A 20,986-nucleotide genomic window follows, 5' to 3' on the forward strand; every position below is an offset into this window, starting at 1 on the left:
AAAACAAACAGAAAGATGAGGCAACAAGGCTGTCCCTTACCCTCATACTGTGGCTCACAGGTCTACCTTCTTCTTTTCCCAAGAGATGGAGAGTTGGTTTAGCTCTGGGGAATAAAGCTTACATCCAGAGCTACTTGGTTCGGAGGGGGAGGGTCCAGGTAATTCCTACCTGTTTCCTGAAGTCAAAAATAGCCTGAGTAGGCGTGGGCCCTCAGGATTAGCCTCTGTTCCGCCAATGACAGTGCTGCTCACAGTGGAAGAAAGGAGGCAGAGGAAGCTGAGGCCATGAGCAGCAGGCTGCCCCCCAGCACGTTCATTTGTGCTGGGCTAGAGGACAGTGTTCTTGCCTGGAGAATCCCAGGGATGGGGGAGCCTGGTGGGCTTCCGTCTATGGGGTCACACAGAGTCGGACACAACTGAAGTGACTTAGCAGCAGCAGAGGACAGTTACTGATAGGGTTTGAGAGATTGCATTTCACGTGTGTTTGACTCTGTCAAATCTCAATGCACGATATCTGCTGCTGCTACTGCTGCTAAGTTGCTTCAGTCGTGTCCAACTCTGTGCGACTCCATAGACGGCAGCCCACTAGGCTCCCCCGTCCCTGGGATTCTCCAGGCAAGAACACTGGAGTGGGTTGCCATTTCCTTCTCCAATGCATGAAAGTGAAAAGTGAAAGTCAAGTCGCTCAGTCATGTCCGTCTCTTAGTGACCCCATGGACTGCAGCCCACCAGGCTCCTCCATCCATGGGATTTTCCAGGCAAGAGTACTGGAGTGGGGTGCCGTTGCCTTCTCCGGCACAGTATCTAGTACATGTAAAATAAGACCCAGAAAGGATTGAAAGGAAGTGTATTTGAACATTTACAGAAAACTATTCACTGTGGAGGGACTTCACAGATGACCTCTAAATGTGTGGCTCAGCCATTCACATCCCCAGCACTGCTTCCACAGTCCCAGCTGGCATCACTGTCAGCTGGACTCTGCTGCCTAGAGAATGGCTCCATAGTGTCACTGCTTCCCAGGGGCAGCTGGCTTCTCCCTCACAGCCATGCAAGTGGTCTCTCCCTCCTCCTTGCAGTAATGGGAGCTCAGCCTCAGGACCTGCTCATCTCAACCAAAACTCGGGGAGCTGTGCCTTCCCAACACAAGGATCACCTCGAAGTGTCATTTTCTAAACATAAAAATTCCTCTAGTTAAGCCTGTAAACTAAGAGTAACCAAGCAGAAACATGCCTATAGCTTGCTCTGGTTACTGTATATGAAATAAAGCACATTTTATTAATCGAGTTCTTACAAAGAAAAGACTTAGATGCTGGGCAAGTCAGGGTAAATCCCATTTCTGCAAAGGCGAACAGAGTACCTGGAACTTGAAGCCTTCACATGCTCTTGGTACAGGCCTGGGAAGCTGGAAAGACCCGGCCAGTTCTGGCAGGTGGAGCAGCAGCAACTTGTCTGTCAGCACCAGCCTGGCCCTTCTGCCCTGAGCAAGGCCTGCCTCTGACCTCATCGTCCAGCTATCTTCTAGGCTGATACAGCCCTTGATGAGGAAGGAAAAGCAAGCTGCACTATGAGCATTTATTCCCTCTCCCTGGTTTCAGGCCCAGGTTTGCGAGAGAGGCGGGAGTCTGAGTTTGCTTTATCAGACTACCTTTCCCTTTAGGGACCCTGACCTGTCTTTTTGCCCCCTTGTTGTTTTTGTTTTTCCCTGAAGAATCAGGAGGCTTTTCTCAGTTGCTGTTTCAAGGTCTTGCTTTCTTGTTATAGGATCCATAAAGCCTAGAAGAGGAGTCTAAGTCCAGATTTGCCATTATGCTGTAAAGGGCCCTGGGGGTAGGGCACAGACGCTGGCAGGCGAGCCAGAAAGTGTCCGTGCAGGAGGGTGACTAAAGGCTTGCCAGTTGCTCCTTTACAAGTTCTCTGCAGCGGTTCCACTGCCCAATACCAACCTGTAATTAAAACGGAGTGGTCATCCTTGAGGCAGAACCATTTTAAAATTCTAAACAATGAGCAACTGAGTGCCAGAAACGTCAGCATGGAGCAATTCCAGGAAGTTCCAACCACCCAACTTGAGAACATTAACCCCACCATCTCAGGGACACCCATCTTCAACCTCAGTAAAAACTGTCATTTTTCTAACTGCATTCCATGTTATGCTGTCCGTCCTGAGTGATTCTGACCTCCCCGTACCTACCTCATAGTACCCTGGTGCCTGGTACCATATAAAGGGTAAAGGGTCTGAAATTTACACTCCCCAGTGTTAAGCTCAGCGTTGTTTCCTCCTGAGCTCAACATGTCCCCACATCCTCTTGACTACTAGGGCTGCCACTGAGATACAGCTTCGCTCAGTGTCAGAGAAGCCCATTGTGGTGAAGGGAACGTGTACCTAATACTCAAGTCCTGAGGATATGCCATGTGTGGAAAGCCTAGCCCTTAGGAAGCCTCTTCAGAGTCATCACAGCCAGAGTATCTCCTGGAGCCCACAAGGGCCGAGAAGGGGCCGCAGGTACTCTTTTGGGGGCAGAGTGCATCAGCTGAAGGGGCAAAACTGAGAGCCTGGTGTGGGGCAAAGTTGATGTCTACCTGTGCTTTCTTTAGCAGATCAGATATAGGAGTACAGCAGTCGGGCATGAGCCTCTCCAGCTCTAAGGTGATGATGACCAAGGCCAGTGTGGAGCCCTTGAACTGCAGCAGCTGGTGGCCCGCCATACAGTGCTGCAGCTGCCTGGTCAGGGACGCGACGTGGAGGGAAGGATTCCTCTGAGGCATCAGCTCCTTCACGTGGGGCCAGCCCAGGACCACCAGGGCGTGGAACTGGAGACCGTGGTTTTTATGTTAGAACAGAAAACCCCATACTTTTCATAGATCAATGACCAAAAGTGCAAAAAACAATTTACATTTTCATCAGGGAACATTAAATGTTGCCCAACCCTTTTCGATCCCATCCATGGCCCCAGAAGGGGATTGAGGCTTAATACCCACTGTGCTGCCAAGCTATGCTTCAACCCTGGTGAGAAAAAGACAGTCTGCTTTGTGACATGGTCATTAAGAGCCTAAAGTACCCACTTGACAGTGTTTCAGTTCTGAAAAACAGAAGCATACAGTTCAAGATTAAGGTAGCAGAGAAGTTACTTATATGTGCTCGACATAAGAAATGCTTGGCCACACTGGTCAGTTTTTATAATGGTACAGCCCTTCGTGATTTAATCGTCACACTTCATAACAGACCAAAACCCCATGACATTTCCATATTACATAATTTTGCCTTACTAACAGAATCCTATCCTTAAGGATGACCCATCATTCTCTAACTAAAACAAATACAAACTAACATGACATTTTTAAGTGCCAGATCAATATGGTCTAAAGCCTCAGTAAAGATTGTGTGTAGGTGAATAAAAGACAGCTAAGTGAATGTGTGTAAAGTGCAGCAAAAGCAGACAGATTTTTATGTACAGTATTCATAGAATGGAAAGTTAAATATTTTTGCAGTGTGTATTTAAAAGAGAAGCTCACCATAATAGTGCCGTCTAAATATCTTTGTAAAGTTAATGTCCTTTAGAAGCGGGAGTCTGGCGGAACCGTGTTGGATGTAAGATAATATTTCACTCTGCCGTTATGTCGTGAGCCTTGTGGGTCACGTCACTGTGCTGCATGTCTAAGGACGTGTGCTTTGCCGTCCTATATTGTGAACAGCTGTTCCAAAGGCACAATGAGTCCAGGGTAGGCTCTGGAAGTTCCTCGTACTTACTATGGACAGAAAGTCCAGCGGTGTCCCCATGTAGAGGTCCCAGTGCAGTCTGTCCAGAATAGCCAGCTCCATCCTGAGGAGCTCATTCGGGGAATAGCCAGAGCCATAATGCTTTATGAAGTCTTTTATGCGTGGAATTAACTGTAAAAAGAAAATAAAAGAGGCCAAAGCCCTACACTATGTCATAGTAGCTTCTGTTTTCTTATTGCTGGGGACTGGGCATCCATGACCCCAGGAGAGCTGTCTTCCAGTGACCCACCACAGAAAACGCTTCTGAAAGAAAAACCAAACCAGATCTTGGCTATCTGTCAAGTCCCCAGGTAGTTGTGACAGTGCGTAGTAAATGCTGCGAGCAGGTCTCGATCCCCAGCTGCACGGCAACTCCTACCCAAAGGTGCTTTGGGAGGCTGGGACTGTGCCGTCTCCCACATTGACCTGTAAGAACTCACCCAAAACTTCCCAGCTGTGGACTCTACCCATTCCTGGTTCCAATCACTACCATGATTGTTAAGTCATAGAAGTAGGCCTTTGAGCTTCCTGGTCTGCATCAGACAGACTCACTGATAAAACCTCCCAGAACCAGGTAACACCATAGCTGCAAACACATTCCTTTCAGCCTTTATTGAAGGCTATGACTTTTCCCCAGAGAAATTATAAGGCTTGTCTATGAGTAAACATTCAAGTACCAAGTGCACTGAAGACTTGGTCCTACTCTTTTAGAAAAACAAAGTATTATATAACCTCTAGAAATAGTTCTTTTAAGGGTTATTTACTTGGTTCTTAGTTGGACAAAAGCATCTTTGCAGGGCACACATTACATTCTAACAAACAGGGTTTAAATGGTTTTTATTGCAAGTTTGGAACTGGACACACCATGCCTTTTTCTGGCCCCTTGGACCTTGAGATCAGCTAAGGGGACCTTGTATAAATGGCAGTGGTTCCCCAAAGAGGGAGAGGTTGGAGGGAGGGAAGTAGGAAGGGAGGTTTGGGAAGGATACTGGGAGAGGATCTTCTGAACAGAAGCCATAGTGAAATGGAGAAATTCAAGCAAGCCTGAAGCACTTACGGGGGCTTCTCTTCCACCCACTGCTCGTGGCCCTCCTGCCCCTCCCAGAAGAGGGTCCCAGACTCCCTGAAGACCAGTTTCTTTGACACAGGCAACCTTAAGTCTCAAGTAGCTTTCTTAGATATAGTTTCTGGGGGATAGCTATTAGGCCATATGGTCTGGGAGGCCACTTTCCTCTGCTTAGTGGGAGGTGGCATCTTCCATCAACCAATGAGGCAAGATATATCTGCCAGGAGGTCAGGCTTCTGGGTTTGTTGGACCAGGACAATTCAGCTGTTCTATTTTCCCATTTGTGGGGTACCAGAATTCCCATGGCTCAGATGGGTAAAGAATCCTTCAGGGAGCCTAGGTTTGATCCCTGTGTTGGAAAGATCTCCTGGAGAAGGAAATGGCAATCCACTCCAGTATCCTTGCCTAGGAAATTCCACAGACAGAGGAGTGTGGCAGGCTATAAGTCCATGGGGTCGCAAGAGTCGGACAGGACTAAGCGACTAAACCACCACCACCAGCGTCTGACAAGCCTAAGGAAGGGACAGCAGAGATCCTGGGAGGTGTGACTTTTCCAAAATGCCCATTCCCAAGACCACAGACCTTTCAGGAAACTTGAGTTTCCAATGTTATACACCCCTAAACCTCAAAAGCAGCCCTTAATCAGCTTCCAGGGATGCATACCTCCTCTTCTTCATTAACTTTTGTAGCAAGTCTCAAGGAAGTAATTGTGACACAATGGAGTAAATGCTTTTTTATCTGCCGTGTGGAAGAGACACATTTGAAAATATGAGTGTCAGAGACTCATCATAAAGCATCTGTGGGTTTTTTGTTGTTTTTAAGAAATCGAGTTTTTTTTAATTTTTAAAAACGACATTGTATTTATTTGCAAGGAATTTAGCCCCATTTTTAGATGTGACCAGTGAAAACCTCCTGGTTTCAGAACCACAGATGACTAGTGAATAGCTCTTTGTTAGAAGACTGACTGGAGATGGGAAATACAGCATCATCTCAGGGAACACACAGCCCCCTCCTGGCCTCAGGCTGACCACTGATGGCCACACAACACTGAGCCAGACAGGTAAGGTGGTAGGATTTTCCAATTCCAGTTCTATTCTTGGAGCCATTGACTTAATTTATAACGTTGGGTTTGAGCACCTGGGGTGGCTCCCTTGTCAGGTAGCAACAGGAAACAAAGGTCAGTTTCCACAACCACCCATCTGCCACGATCCCTCACAACTCCCCTACCTTTACTGAAACTATAAGGCGGCTGAAGATAGTGAGAGCCAGGTTAAAAGTGGTCTGAGAGAAGTCAAAGATGTTCTCAACGCTCAGGAGCCACAACACAACTTCCCTGAAGGCTTCGCCAATCTCCGCCTGCTGGAAGGAAGAGGTGGGGGAGAGCAGAGAAGGTCGTTGGTCTCAGTCCATCAGTGGCTGGACCAGAGGGGTTGTAAGAAGCCCCTTCACCCTAAATAGCGGTCACGTAAAACTGTCTCTCTTTGTCCTGTTGTTCCCCCATTCAGACCCTCTCCTTCCTGCGCCCGTATTTTGGGTCTTCAGCTGAATTCCCCGACTCAAACAAGCCCTCTTCCAAAGCCCTCTAGTGAAGCACCGTTTCAGTGAGATAAGCTGGGGAGTGAGAGGGACGCACCTGGGGAAGGTGCAGGCTCCAGGGTGCGGCTCACCTGGTCGCGGGTGCACGTGGAACCCGGGCTCGTCCCGTGCGCGCGTGAGGGAGGGGGATGACCGTGCTTCCGGGAGGGCCCCGCGAGGGTACCGGTACCTGGAGTTGGCCACCCCGCCACAGACGCGCCTCGCGGCCCTGGGCCTGCGTCAGGTAGGCGAGCAGCCGGCGCTGGTCCGGAAAGCCTCCCCAGGTTTTCTGCATGAGCCTGGGCGGGCTGGGGACTGGGGGCTGCGTAGATGGTGCGGGCGGCGGCCCCCGAGCTGCGGCGGGGTCGGGGCCTGCAGCTGGCCGAGCCCGCATTACCCCCCGCACGGATCTGGTCCACGAAGGCGCGGGGAGCCGGAGCGCATCGCGCAGGCACGCCTCCGAGAAACTTTTCCGGATTGCCGCGGAGAGAGAGACGTTCCACGGCCGCGGGGGGAGCGGACAGCGAAGGGCCATTTCGCCTAGCCTTTCGTGCGAACTCTTACCTGGACACCGAGAGGATCTAACCTCCGAGGCCGAGTTCTGCGGCGCATGCTGCCCTCCGGAAGCCATGGATGCGTCAGATCCTGGGTCTGGGTCCCGGCTTAGTTCGGCGTTTTCTACCCCAGCGTCAGTGATTTGCAGCTGGGGAGGCCACGAGGCGGGGCGGGGCGGAGCGGGCTCAGCTGGCCCACCCCTCAACCCTGGCCCTGGGACTGCCCTGGCGCGCGGGGGCCCACTCCTCCCGGCCCTTTGTTCCCGAGGTGAGGGGCGCGGGCCTGGGACGCGGCGGGAGGGAGAGCCGCAGGTGGGTGAAAGATCCTCTCTACTCTTACTCCACCCCACGCCCACCCATTGAGCCCCTCTTCCGCACCTAAAGCCCCCAGGCGCAGTCCCCAGCCGTGGTGGGGCGGCTGGTGAGCAAGCCGCCCTGGAGAAGGTTATCTATTGAAGGCTGCAATGTGTTAGGCGCTGGAACATAACAGTGAATAGAAGAGAGGTGGAACTTATAATCTAATCAGGAAAGAGAAAAGCTTGCGTAGAATATATGAAAATCCCAGCAATTCCACTCCTAGATATATGTCCAACAGAAATGCATATGTGAACGTACATGTTCATAGAAGCACTATTTGTAATAGCCCTAAACTGGGTACAACACAAATGTCCATCAATAGTTGAATGGGATAAACAAATTGTGGTATAGTCACACGATATAGGGGATACTATACCACACTGTGGGGGAGAAGGCAATGGCACCCCACTCCAGTACTCTTGCCTGGAAAATCCCATGGACTGGAAAATCCATGGAGGATTTCCTCCTGGAAAATCCCATGGAGGAGCCTGGTAGGCTGCAGTACATGGGGTCGCTAAGAGTTGGACACAACTGAGTGACTTCACTTTGATTTTTCACTTTCATGCATTGGAGAAGGAAATGGCAACCCACTCCAGTATTCTTGCCTAGAGAATCCCAGGGATGGGGGAGCCTGGTGGGCTGCCATCTATGGGGTCGCACAGAGTCGGACACGACTGAAGTGACTTAGCTTAGCATACCACATTGTAAGGAAGAATCTTACAAACATGATATTGACTGTTGGAAGACAGATAAAAAAGAATTCATACTGTATGATTTCATTTATAAAAAGCATAAAGAATGGATCTATAATGTTAGAGTCAAGATAGTGGTTACCCTTGGGGAATATGTGTGTATGCTATAGAAAACTACAGAACATTACTGAAAAAAATTAAAGAAGATCTAAATAAATGGAGAGACATTCCATGTTTATGAGCTGGAAGATCTAAATTATTAAAATAGCAATAGTTCCAAAACTGTCTATCAATTCAACATAATCCCTGTAAGTTTCTAGCTGTCTTTTTGATCCCTATATCATATCATATACAAAAATTACTGACAATAGATCATAGATCTAAACTAACACTGTATTTTAAAAATTCCTATGAACAACCAAGGAATTCAGAATGACCAAAACTACCTTGAAAATGCAGACATATAGGCTTTGTAGTATCTAATTTCAAAACTTACTACAAGCCTATGGTAATCAAGACAATATAGTACTGGATGGACATATAGATCCATGGAATTGAATTGAGAATCTGGAAATCAACCCTCATATTTATGACCAGTTGTTATTTGCCCAGGTTGCTACAATAATTCAGTGGGGGAAACCACTCTTTTCAGCAAATGGTGATAGGACAGATGAATATTCACGTGCAGAAGAATGAAACTGGATCCCAATAACATATCATATACAAAAATAACTCAAAATAGATCATAGATCTTAATGTAAGAGCTAAAACTAGAAAACTTAAAAAAGAACATCTTCATGTCTTGAGTTAGGAAGTGGTTTCTTAGATTTGCACCAAATATACAAGAAAATAACAAAAGAAAAGTTTGGACTTGATCAAAATTTAAAACTTTCATGCTTCAAAGAGCAGCATCTAGTGATTCAAAAGACAACACACATAATAGGAGAAAGCACATGTATATCATAAATCTGAAAAGAGACGTGTATTTAGAATACATAAGGAATTCTTACAACTTAATAATGAAAAGGGCAAAGAATTGATTAGACATTTCTCCGAAGAACATATTCAGATAGTCAGAGAGTGTGTGAAATCATGTCCAACATTACTAATCATCAAGGAATTACAAATAGAAACTACAAAGTGATGCTATTTTACATCAGCAGGATGGCCATAATAAGCAATTCAAGACAACAGCAGGTGGTGGCGAGGATGTAGAGAAAATTGTAAACCTCATACACTGCTGGTGGGAAGGGAAACCCTCTTCCATTGCTGGTGGTGCAGCCACTTTGGAAAACGACTTGATAGTTCCTCAAATGTTAAACATTAGAGTTACTAAATGATCCGTCAATTCCACTTGTAGCATATACCCAAGAGAAATGAAACATGTTCACAAAAACTTATTATCCATAGTACCAAAAAGTAGAGACAACCCAAATGTTCATCAATTGATAAATAGATAAAAATGTGGTATATTCATACAATAGAACATTATTTAGCCATAAAAAGTAAAGGATTATTGTTATGTGTTACAATAGGGATGATGCTTGAAAATATTATAAGTGATAGACATCATTTCACAAAAGGTTACATATTATATAATTCCATTTATATGATAAGTCCAAAATAGGCAAATCTATAGATATAGAAAGATTAGTGGTTGCCTAGGGCTGGGATGTTGCAAGGCGAAAGGGGGAGTGACAGCTGTAAGTGTTTCTTTTGGGTGTGATGAAAATGTTTATAAACTCAATTGTGGTTATGGTCACACATAACTAGAGACAACTAGTTCTAGTTCTGTAGAAAGATTGGATATTAAGTAGGAGAGAAAAAGACTGTGATTTAACCTGATCAATTGTCAGAATCCAGCTTACACACAGCTCTGTATACAGTAAGAATCATTGAATTGTATAAATTGGTGAATCTTAATAAAGCAGATATATATTTTATCTATCATATATCAGAGAGTGATAAGTACTACGGAGAAATATAAAGCAGGGAGGGAAGATAACAAGGCTGGGACTGAAGATTGAAATTTTGTTTTCTGTTTTAGTTTTTGGCCGTACCCTGTGGCATGTGGGATCTTAGTTCCCTGACCAGTGATGGAACCTGCATCCCCTGCATTGGACAGCAGAGTCCTAACCACTGGACCACTGGGAAAATATCTGAAGGTTGGCATTTTAAGTAGAGAGATCATTGGTAGGCTTCACTAAGGAGGTGATATGTGAACAAAGATATTCTGAAGGCAATGAGGGAGTCAGGCAATATTTATCGAGGAGCTTTCTAGGCAGGGCCTGGCTTTGGATCTGGGCTTTGTCGCTGCCCATATGCATGACCTTGGACAAGTTACTTAATGGCTCTATGCCTCAGTTTTTTAAATCTGTGAAACAGTTCCTTCTATTTTCTATTAAAATGACTAATGGTACCTATTTCGAAAAGTTTTTATGTGAATTACATTAATAATTTAAAAGGAATTAAAGCACTTAGAACAGTATGCTGACACTATTTTATTAGCTCCTACTGCAAGCATAAAAGGCCTTGTATTCTATCATGAAACCATGCCTGCAAGGTCAGATGAGTCAAGGAGGCCAAGTGCAGCTGGTGCGAGAGGGATAGCTTGCAATGATGAGTAAGAGGGAAGATTGCAGGAACCAAGGACTGTGATCCGAGCCTGTGACTTTTATGCTGGGAGATGAGAAATCACTGGCAGGTTATGAATGAAGACAGTGTTGTTTTAGTTGCCAAGCCGTGTCAGACTTTTTGCAACCCCACCCACTGTAGCCGCCAGGCCCTTCTATCCATGGAATTTCCCAGGCAAGACTACTGGAGTAGGTTGCCATTTCCTTCTCCAGGAGATCTTCCCCACCCAGGGACAGAACCTCCATCTCCTGTATGGGAAGGCAGATTCTTTACCGGTGAGCACTCTGCCTCTTGTGTTGAAAGTAGACTAGGATGGGCAAGGATGCACTGCAAGGAAACTAGTTCTGAGCTGTTTAGTAATGCAGGCGAGAGATGGTGGTGCTCAAAGTGGTCAGATTCTGGTTCTACTTCTGAGACAGAGACAACTAGTTCTAGTTCTGTAGAAAGATTGGATATTAAGTATGAGAGAAAAAGACTGTGATTTAATCTGATCAATGGTCAGAATCCAGCTTACATTATTGTGATGGACTTTTAAAGTTGTTTATATTTAACAGGTGTGGCATAGGTACTAGTAGGCGATAGGAAGTGCGAATCAACGGTTCAATTTTGGACATAATAAACTTGAAATTATTGCACGTCCAAGCAGAGCGGTGTTCAGGGGAGTGGTTCAGATAGGTCATTCTTTCTTTCACAAGTATTTATTGAAAATCCACCTTGTGCCATCTTCTATTCTAGGCTCTGGAGGTAACTGAGAATACTGACAAAGTTCCTCAGCTAATGGTGAGACAGGTCATAAGTTGGCAATCAAGCACAATAACGTATGTAAAGTGGCTCTTCTGAGGAAACACAATGTACAATTGCTATCGTTGTTTATAATATTTAGAACATAGCAAGCGCTAGAAGATGGGCGGCGTTGTGCCTCTTCTTCCCCAACCGTAGTAGCCAGATATCCCACCTCCAAATCCGGTCAGATTTCCAGCGGCAGCGGAATGGCAGCATTGCGCAAGCGCAGCCTCAGCCTGGCTTCCTAGGAGACGGACTCGGAAAGTTCTGGCGCAGGCGTAATCCGAGTGGCGGAGGAAGCCTCGTGCCCGGGGATGGGGCGGGGCGAGCCCGGAGTGCGCCTGCGCACAGCGAGCTCTCGCCAGAGGAGCCGCAGTCTTGGGTGCGCCAAGGAGGTGTTTCAGGAGTGTCTGATCCGCCTCTCCCGCGAAGCCGGCGTTGTTGGACTGCACCCCGGGCGGGGACGTCCACGGGGCACGGGAGGAAGCCGCAATGCCGGTAAGGAGAGTCACTCAGCCGCTGGGGCTCCTCCTCATCTCTGCGGCCTGGCCGGGTGGCGCGGCCGTTACCATGGAGGCGCGGAGCAGGCTGGCGGCCCGGGTGGGGCGGGGCCGGGCCGGGCCGGGCCGGGCGGGCCAAGCGGTGTGGGAGCCAGGCGGTTGGGCCCGGGCATGTGGGGGTCCACCCGACCCCGGGAGGGGCCCGGAGCAGGCCTTGCCACCTTGGTCGCTGCTGAACCCCGAAAGGCCTGGGGTGCTTGACATAAAGGCGCTGTGCCGGAGGATGCGCGCTCGCTCCCAGCCCTGTTCTCTGGGTAGGGCGTCTAGGAGCGGCCGCGGAGGGTTGGCTCTTGGATGCCAGGTGGGGCTCTGCGTCGCGGGGCCGGGCTCTGGAAGGCAGCAGAGCACGGGTTGTCTGCCCCTACTCCAGGCTCCTGACTCGAGCTGTCATTCCTCTCGTGGCGCCCCAGCTGACAGTGCAGAATGTAATCCGTAGGCGTCTTTGTGTGTGAGGCGGGTGAGTGGTGGGTGATGGTATGCTTGTCTTGTAGGATTTCACAGATTATTATCGTGTGACTTAATAAGGGGGCGTCGTAAGTCCAGTCATGGGGAACCCTCCAACTGTGGCCGGTTATTTACGTGAGGGGGTGAGTGGTGGATGGTCGTATGTTGCGTCTTGTAGGATTTCACAGGTTATAAGCAGGCGTCGTAAGTCCATTATAGGGTCATGGAGAACAGCTGAGAAGTGGCCGGTTGCGAGGCCCTGGGTAATTTATCTTTCTGGGTTCTTCTTTCCTGCATAATTAAACTTTTCCTCATGGGGGTATCAGGATGAAATAAGATAATACGCAGGAGGCTTGAAGGACAGTGCTTGACTCTTAGCATTAAATGCTTAATATTTGTTCCTTGTTGCTTTCTATTTAATTATCAATTTATTCAACAATTTATTACTGGGCACCAGCCACACTGTTGGCTCAGTAGTAAAGAATCCCCCTGGTAATACAGGAGAAGCTGGTTTGGTCCCTGGTTGGGGAAGTTCCCCTGCAGAAGGAAACGACAACCCACTCCAGTATTCTTGCCTGGAAAATCGCATGGACGAAGGAGTCTGGCGGGCTACAGTCCATGGGGTCACGACTTAGCTACTAAACAACAACAACTACATACTAGGCACTGGAGATACAATATTGAGCAAAACCAGCCAGGTTCTTGAACTTGGGAAGAGAAAAGCTTGCCCTGTAGGGCAGAGGTGAAAACCACACATAGTGATAGGATGCTTAACTAAGTGAAGTGGATCAGTGGCCTACAATAGAAAGAAGTAGACTCTGGTGAATTGTTTAAATGTTGCCATGTAGGAATGCTGGCTTACAAATGTCAGATATCTATCTGTTTTTCAGAGAATCTAGAGATTGTTCTTTTAATGAGATTTCTAATTTTTAAATTTTAGCAACTGACTTAAAAGATTTTTAGATAATAGGAGCCAAACAAAAGACATTTGTGGGCTAAATTTAGTCCCTTGACTGAGTACCTGTTTGGAACTTCTCAGTTAGATACAGACACAGACTGTAATAAAATAAGAAGCCAAAAAAAAAAAAAAAAAAGTAAAATTGTAACCAGTGCAGAAGAAAGAATGGTGCTATCAGGACCTATATTAGGTCAACTCTAGTCAGGGAAGTCTTCCCAGGTGAAGGAGCTGTTGAGCTGAGCTCTGCAAAGTAATTGAAGAGGGGGGAGTATGTTTTAGGCATAAGAAACAGCACCTGGAAAGGAGTGTGGTGAGAGGAAGCATGAAGACAAGAAAAGGCCTAAAAGAAAGCCAAGCAGAGTAACTTGTGAAATAAAGCTGGAGAAGTGGACATGGGCCAGAACCAGATCTTACAGACCACTGTAAGGATTTTGACTTTTATCCTAAAATCTGTGGGAAACTATTGTAGAATTCTGAGTAGGGGAGTGACTTAATTAGATTAGTTGAAACTGACTGCCAGGTAGAGAACAGACCATATCGGAACCTAATTAGATGCAGCAATACAGTTGGTGGTGGTGTTTAGTTGCTAAGTCATGTCCAACTCTTTGCCACCCAATGGACTGGAGCCTCCCAGGCTCCTCTGACCTTGGGATTTCCCAGGCAGGAATACTGGAATGGGTTGTCATTTTCTTCTCCAGGGGATCTTCCCAACCCAGGGATTGAACCTGAGACTCCTGAATTGCCAGGCAGATTGTTTATCGCTGAGCCACCAGGAAGCCCAGCAGTACAGTTAGGAGTTTCTTATAATTCGGGACAAGATAACCTGGAATAAGGTGGTGAAAGTAGAGATGGAAAGAAGTGTGTTGACTTGATATCATCTATTCCTTGTGAATGACAGTGGCTCATGTTTGTTTCTCTGATGCTTAGAAGAGTATCTGAAAGAGTAGGAATTTAGTATCTGTTCAACTTAACTGTTAAACTGGATAGTAATTGGATTATATTTAATAATTGGATTGAATTTTAGTATAGATGCTTAATCATAGAATTTCAAAGTTTGAAACTTTACATGTACAAATGTTCATAAGGGTAGAGTCATTAAAAAAATTTTCCAAGACATGTTCTTCTCTGCCATTAGGCTGTTTTTCTGTCTTTCACTAATATAGAAAAAGTAGACCATATGTGGATATATTATTTGATTAATTTCTTTTTTTTTTTAAACTAATGCATTGTAGAAAAGCAAGTTGAAAGTCTGAGAGGGCACAGAGGACCTACTACTGGATTCTTGATTAAAGTTATTAACCACATTCACATTTGTTCTTCTATAGGCAAGAGACTCAGAGGAAGTCAGGGACTTTGTGCAGAAAGACAAGTCTCTTACACATTCTGATTTTCTGCCTGAATAGCATTAACTATAAATGTAAATTAAATTACCTCTTCCCTTATTTGTGTTATAAAAGAAGCTATTTTTATACCTTTTTAGGAAGTTTTTTATATATCTGTAAGATCTTTAATTAAATTTAACAAATAATTATGGAGTGTTTAATGTGTGCAAGGCACTGAGGTGGCAAAGTAGCCTTTTCAAGTTTTAAATTTAATCTGTTGAAGGTAAAAGTAAATGTTCTTTTCGTTATTTGTAAATATTTTCTCCACCAGATCAATAAATCAGAGAAGCCGGAAAGCTGCGATAATGTGAAGGTGGTTGTTAGGTGCCGGCCCCTCAATGAGAGAGAGAAATCAATGTGCTACAAACAGGCTGTCAGTGTGGATGAGATGAGGGGAACTATCACTGTACATAAGACTGATTCTTCCAATGAACCTCCAAAGACATTTACTTTTGATACTGTTTTTGGACCAGAGAGTAAACAACTAGATGTTTATAACTTAACTGCCAGACCTATTATTGATTCTGTTCTCGAAGGCTACAATGGTGAGTAGTTTACTTCTAAACAACTTTTTATCAAGTTATTTATAATACCCAGTGAATTTACCCACTGTAATTGTATAATTGAACTGTACAGTTTGAGTTGTAGTAAATACATACAGTTGTGAAACCATCAGTTTTATCATCCCCATAAGTTCTGTGTCTGTTTGCAGTCCTACCCCCAGCAACCATGGACTTGCTTTCTGTCTAGTTTTGCCTTTCTTTAGAATTTCGTATAAATCAGATTATTCAATATTTTGTCTTTATCTGTTTTCTTTGACTTGTTCAGTTGTGTTCAACTCTGTGCCACCTCGTGGACTGGAGCATGCCAGGCTTCCCTGTCCTTCACTATCTCATCGAGTATGCTCAAACTCACGTCCCTTGAGTTGGTGATGTCATCCAAGCATTGTGACTCAGACAGTAAAGAATCTGCCTGCAGTGCAGGAGACTGGGGTTTGATTCCTGGGTTGGGAAGATTCTTTGGAGAAGAATTCTCCAGTATTCTTACCTGGAGAATTTCATGGACTAAGGAGCCTGGTGGGCTGCAGTACATGGGTCTGAAAGAGTCAGGCACGACTGAGTGACTAACACTTTCTTTGACTTAGTGTAATATTTTAGAGGGTCATCCATGTTGTGGCTTAAATCAGTAGTTCCTTTTTATTGTTAAGTTTTATTCTATTATATGAAAACACCACCTTTTGTGATCTTTGGGGTTTGAATGATTCCAGTTTTTTGCTATTAAAAATGACGCTGTTAGGAACATTCTTTTGTCTTTTAAAAGCATTAAGTCTTTGTGCAGATAAATTTCAAAATTTGTCTTGGATAGGTACCTAGGAGTGAAATTGCTTGTGTCTTGTGGTTTATGTATGTTTATCTTTTGAAGAAACTGCAAAACAGGTTTCCGTAGTGGTGACTGTGCTGCTTTTTTCCCAACAGCATGGTATGAGAGTTCTAATTTCTTTGCATTCTCACCAACTCTTAAACTATCATTCTTCTTAATTATAGCTATTCTAAAGGATATGTAGTGGTATCTCATTGTATTTCCCTAATGATTAACAGCATTAAACATCTGTGTCCTTATTGGTCATTTATATATCTTCTTGGTAAAATATCTCTTAACCTATTTTACCCATTTTAAAATTTGGTTGCCTGTGTTCTTATTATTCAGTCATGCTCTTTATATATTGGATTCATATATGTGATCAGATGTGTGATTTGAAAATATTTCTCCCAGTCTGTGGCTTGTCTTTTCATTTTCTTAGTGATGTTTTTTGAAAAGTTTTATGTTTTGTTGAAGTCTCGCTATCAGTTTTTCTTTTATCACATGTTTTTTTGGTGACATAGCTCAGAAATTTTTTCCAAACCCAGGACCACAAAGATTTTCTCCTGTGTTTTCATCTAGAAGTTGTTAACATTTAGATCTTCAGTTCAGTTCAGTCGCTCAATGGTTTCCGACTCTTTGCAACCCCATGAATCGCAGCACACCAGGTCTCCCTTTCCATCACCAACTCCCGGAGTTTACCCAAACTCATGTCCATTGAGTCGGCGATGCCCTCCAGCCATCTCATCCTCTGTTGTCTCCTTCTCCTCCTGCCCCCAGTCCCTCCCAGTATCAGGGTCTTTTCTAATGAGTCAGCTGTTCTCATCAGGTGGCCAAAGTATTGGAGTTTCAGCTTCAACATCAGTCCTTCCAATGAACACCCAGGACTGATCTCCTTTAGGATGGACTGGTGGGATCTCCTCACAGACCAAGGGACTCTCGAGAGTCTTCTCCAACACCACAGTTCAAATGCATCAATTCTTGTACGCTCAGCTTTCTTTTTTTTTTTTTTTTTATCTTGCCTGATTGCTCTGACTTAGACTTCCATTAGTACGTTGAATAAAATTAGCAAGAGTGGGCAGCCTCATTTTATTCCTGATATAGAGGAAATACTTTTTTCTTTTCACCATTGAGCATCATATATTGGCTGTGGGTTTGTCAGACAAAACTATTATTATGTTGAGGTTTGTCCCCTTTAATTGCACTTTATTGAGAGCTTTTATCATAAATATCTGTTGAATGTGTTAAAAGCTTTTCTGCATCTATTGAGATGGCTATATGATTTTTATTATTCAGTTTTTAAAATATAAATTTATTTATTTTAATTGGAGGATAATTACTTTACAATATCGTATTGGTTTTGCCATAGATCAGCATGAATCCGCCACGGGTGTACACGTGTTCCCCATCAGCTTTCTTTATAGTCCAACTTTCACATCCATACATGACCACTGGAAAAACCATAGCCTTGACTAGACGGACCTTTGTTGGGAAAGTAGTGCCTCTGCTTTTGAATATGCTGTCTAGGTTGGTCATAACTTTCCTTCCAAGGAGTAAGCGTCTTTTAATTTCATGGCTGCAGTCACCATCACTGCATTTAAGATCTTACATTTCCTAAAAATAATTGTATTTATCTTTTGGCTGTGCTGGGTCTTCGTTGCTGCACGGGCTTTTCTCTAGTTGTGGTGAGCCAGAGCTGCTCTCTAGTTGCAGTGTGCAGGCTTCTCATTGCAGTGGCATCTCCTTAGGTGGAGCACAAGGCCCAGTATATGTGGCACATGGGCTTAGTTGCTCCATAGCCTGTGAGATTCCTGGACCAGGAATTGAACCCGTGTCTCCTGCATTGGCAGGCAGATTCTTTACCACTGAGCCACTGGGAAAGCCCTCTGGCCCATTTTAATTTTTATATACGATGTGAAGTTAGGGTGAGGTTTTTTTTTTTTTTTTTCCCTTTCTCTGTCTCATTCCCTTTTTCCTTATCTTGCTTGTGGATATCTAATTGTTCCAGCATCATTTATTGAGAAGAATGCTCTTTCTCTATTGAATTAACTTGGTAATTTTGTCAAAATTCAACTGACCGCAAATAGGTGGGCTTATTCCTGGATTGTCTTCTATTCCATGTCTGTCCTGTTTTAATTACTATAGCTTTGTAAAATGTTTTGAAATTAGGTAGTGTATGTTTTCTAATTTTGCTACTCTGTCAAAGTTGTTTTTACTTTTCTAGGTCCTTTGCATTTTTATATAAAAGTTTTAGGAACACATTGTCAATTTACACACACACAACCACCTAGGATTTTGGTAGGGATTGTGTTAAATTACTATACTGACAGTACTGAATCTTCCAATACATGAACATGATATATCTATTTATGTCTTAATTTCTCTCATCAGTATTTTGTAGTTTTTAATTGCAGATCTTGTACTACTTTTGGTAAACTTTCTTAAGTATTTTTTTGATGCTTATTGTGAACAGAATTGTTCTCATAATTTTCTTTCGGAAATTGCACATTGTTCATGTATAGAAACGCAGTAGATTATTTTAGGCTTTTTAAATTGAGATAAATTTTAAATAACATGAGTAAGAGGTAAACTGTTAGTCATTTCAGTCATGTTTGACTCTTTGCGACCCCATGGACTGTATCCCGCCAGGTTCCTCTGTCCCTGGAATTCTCGAAGAATACTGGAGTGAGTTGCTGTTCCTCCTCCAGAGGATCTTCCTGACCTAGGGATCGAACCTGGCCACCAGGGAGGCCTAATAAGTTCGCTATCTTAACCATTTTACACTGCACAAATGAGGGGCTTTTAGTACCTTCATACATGCAACCATGTATCTGTTTCCAGAACATTTCCATCACCCCTCAAAGAAACTCTGTACCCATTAGCAGTTACTCCCAATTCTCTCTCTCCTACCCTGGCGATCACTTACTTTGTGTGTATGAGTTTGCCTCTTCTGGGCACATCTAATGTGTAGAATCACATACCATTTATTCTGGTGTGTCTGGCTTCTTATTAACATGATTTTAAAATTTACTTACTTGTATTGTTTGGCTGCACTGGGTCTTCCTGGCTGCACTGGGTCTGTCTCTAGCTGCAGTGGCTTCTGTTGTTGCAGAGCCTAGGCTCTAGGGCATGCGTGTCTAGTTGCCCCATGGAATGTGGAATCTTCCCAGTCCAGGGATTGAGCCTGTGTCTCTGGTATTGATTGGCAGGCAAATTCTTAACAGCTGGACCATCAGGGAAATCCTAGCATGATATTTTTGACGTTCATCCATGCTGTTGTATGTATCCATACTTCATTCTTTTTTTACGGCCAAATGATGTTTCGTTGTCTGGATATACTATATAGTTTATTCGTCAGTTGATGAACATTTGGGTTGTTTCCATTTCTTAGCTTTTATGAAGAATGTTGCTATGAACATTGTACAAGAACATTGCACAAAAACATTGTACAAGTTTTTAATGTGGACATATATTTTCAGTTTTCTTAGGTACCTAGGAATATAACTGCTGAGTCAAAAGGCTAACTGCCTTCATGTTCGTGTTTGGCAGAAACCAACAAAATTCTGTAAAGCAATTATCCTTCAATTAAAAAAAACAACCCCCCCCCCCAAAAAAAAACAGTAATTGCCAGTCTGTTTTCCACAATGGCTATACCATTTTTACAGTCCCACCAGCAATATGTGAGATTTCCCATGTCCACATATCTTTGCCAAAACTTGTTGTTTGTCTTTTTGATTATAGACAATGTGGTGGGTGTGATCTCTCATGTGGGAGCTCATGTTTTTCGGCTGATTTTTGTATGTTGCTTTTGTATAATGCAACCTTGCTAAATTTATTATTTCTAGTAGGCTTTTTATGGGGGGGGGGGATAAACTCCCTAGGATTTTCTACACATGAGAGCTCATCTGAAAATGGCTTCTTTCTTTCCAGTCTTTTTGTTACCTGAATTGCCCTGACTGGAGTAGAACCTCCAGTACAGTGTAGAATAGAAATGGTAAGGGGCACATTTTTGTATTGTTCCTAATCTGATGGAGAAAGCATTCATACTTTTACCAATGTGATGTTCTCTGTAGATTTTTCATAGACGCTTTACCAGATTGAGTGAGTTCCTGCCTGTTCTTGGGTTGCGGAGAGTTTTTTTTTCAGTAGTGTATATCAGATTTTGCCAAATGCAGTTTTTTGCACTTAAATTATTTTTAAAAGTTTTTTAATATGATCCATTACATTGATTCATTTTTAAATGTGAAATCGGCATGCCCCTTGGTCATGGTATATTATCCTCTTGTATAATGTTAGATTTGATTAGCTAAAATGTTTAACATTTTTGCAACTGTGACCATGAGGGATGTAAGTAATGTAGTTTTCTTGTAGTGTCTTTATCTGGTTTTGGTATCAGAATAATGCTAGTTTCATAGAATGAGTTGAGAAGTATTCCCTCCTTTTTAATTATCTGGAAAAAATTTGCCTAGGATTAGTGTTATATCTTCTCTAAGTGTTTGGTAGGATTCACCAGTGAAGCCTACTAGGCCTGAAATTTTTTTCATGGAAAGGTTTTTAGCTACAGATTGAATTTATTTAATGGATACAGGAATATTCAGGTTATGTTTTTATTTATTTATTTATTTGGTGCTCTTTATTTTTTATTTTTTTTACTTTACAATACTGTATTTGTTTTGCCATACATTGACATGAATCCACCACGGGTGTACATGAGTTCCCAATCCTGAACCTCCCTCCCACCACCCTCCCCATATCATCTCTCTGGGTCATCCCAGTGCACCAGCCCCAAGCATCCTGTATCCTGTATTGGACCTAGACTGGCGATTTATTTCTTACATGATAGTATAATGTTTCAATGCCAGTCTCCC

The 20,986-nt window shown here is 43.9% G+C and overlaps 3 protein-coding genes across 15 annotated transcripts in view; 2 read left to right on the forward strand and 1 right to left on the reverse strand.

The window, feature by feature from the left end:
* The window catches only part of SEPTIN8 (septin 8), a 27,352-nt gene extending 23,427 nt beyond the window's left edge, over window positions 1-3,925 (forward strand). For 5 of the 8 annotated variants that reach the window (XM_060415581.1, XM_042250237.2, XM_015095923.3 and 2 more), the window contains exon 10: window positions 2,593-3,925. In XM_060415581.1, coding sequence (XP_060271564.1) covers window positions 2,593-2,758 — 166 coding nt within the window. In that variant the 3' untranslated portion in view covers window positions 2,759-3,925. Of the gene's footprint in view, window positions 1-2,314; window positions 2,501-2,592 lie in introns of all 8 variants that reach the window. The other 3 variants (XM_015095922.3, XM_060415575.1, XR_001434678.4) reach the window with 2 other exon arrangements.
* Window positions 2,955-7,065, reverse strand: CCNI2 (cyclin I family member 2). Of its 2 annotated transcripts, XM_042250240.2 has the most exons (5): window positions 6,586-7,065; window positions 6,048-6,176; window positions 5,484-5,558; window positions 3,746-3,886; window positions 2,955-3,077 (listed from the first exon to the last, which is right to left on the reverse strand). In XM_042250240.2, exons 1-5 carry the CDS (start codon window positions 7,024-7,026, stop codon window positions 3,072-3,074), a joined length of 792 nt encoding a protein of 263 aa, XP_042106174.1. In that variant the 5' UTR covers window positions 7,027-7,065; the 3' UTR covers window positions 2,955-3,071. The 2 variants fall into 2 exon arrangements, with proteins under 2 accessions (XP_042106174.1, XP_042106173.1); XM_042250239.2 differs by lacking the exon at window positions 2,955-3,077 and having other exon boundaries at window positions 3,166-3,886.
* Window positions 7,066-11,707: 4,642 nt separating this feature from the next.
* KIF3A (kinesin family member 3A) overlaps window positions 11,708-20,986 on the forward strand; it is an 82,508-nt gene continuing 73,229 nt past the window's right edge. For 3 of the 5 annotated variants that reach the window (XM_012178123.5, XM_015095928.4, XM_015095929.4), the window contains exons 1-2: window positions 11,893-12,276; window positions 15,031-15,304. In XM_012178123.5, coding sequence (XP_012033513.4) covers window positions 11,908-12,276; window positions 15,031-15,304 — 643 coding nt within the window. In that variant the 5' untranslated portion in view covers window positions 11,893-11,907. Of the gene's footprint in view, window positions 12,277-15,030; window positions 15,305-20,986 lie in introns of all 5 variants that reach the window. The other 2 variants (XM_042250232.1, XM_042250236.2) reach the window with 2 other exon arrangements.

Source organism: Ovis aries, chromosome 5 (genome assembly GCF_016772045.2).
Source record: "Ovis aries strain OAR_USU_Benz2616 breed Rambouillet chromosome 5, ARS-UI_Ramb_v3.0, whole genome shotgun sequence".
Classification (NCBI taxonomy): domain Eukaryota; kingdom Metazoa; phylum Chordata; class Mammalia; order Artiodactyla; family Bovidae; genus Ovis; species Ovis aries.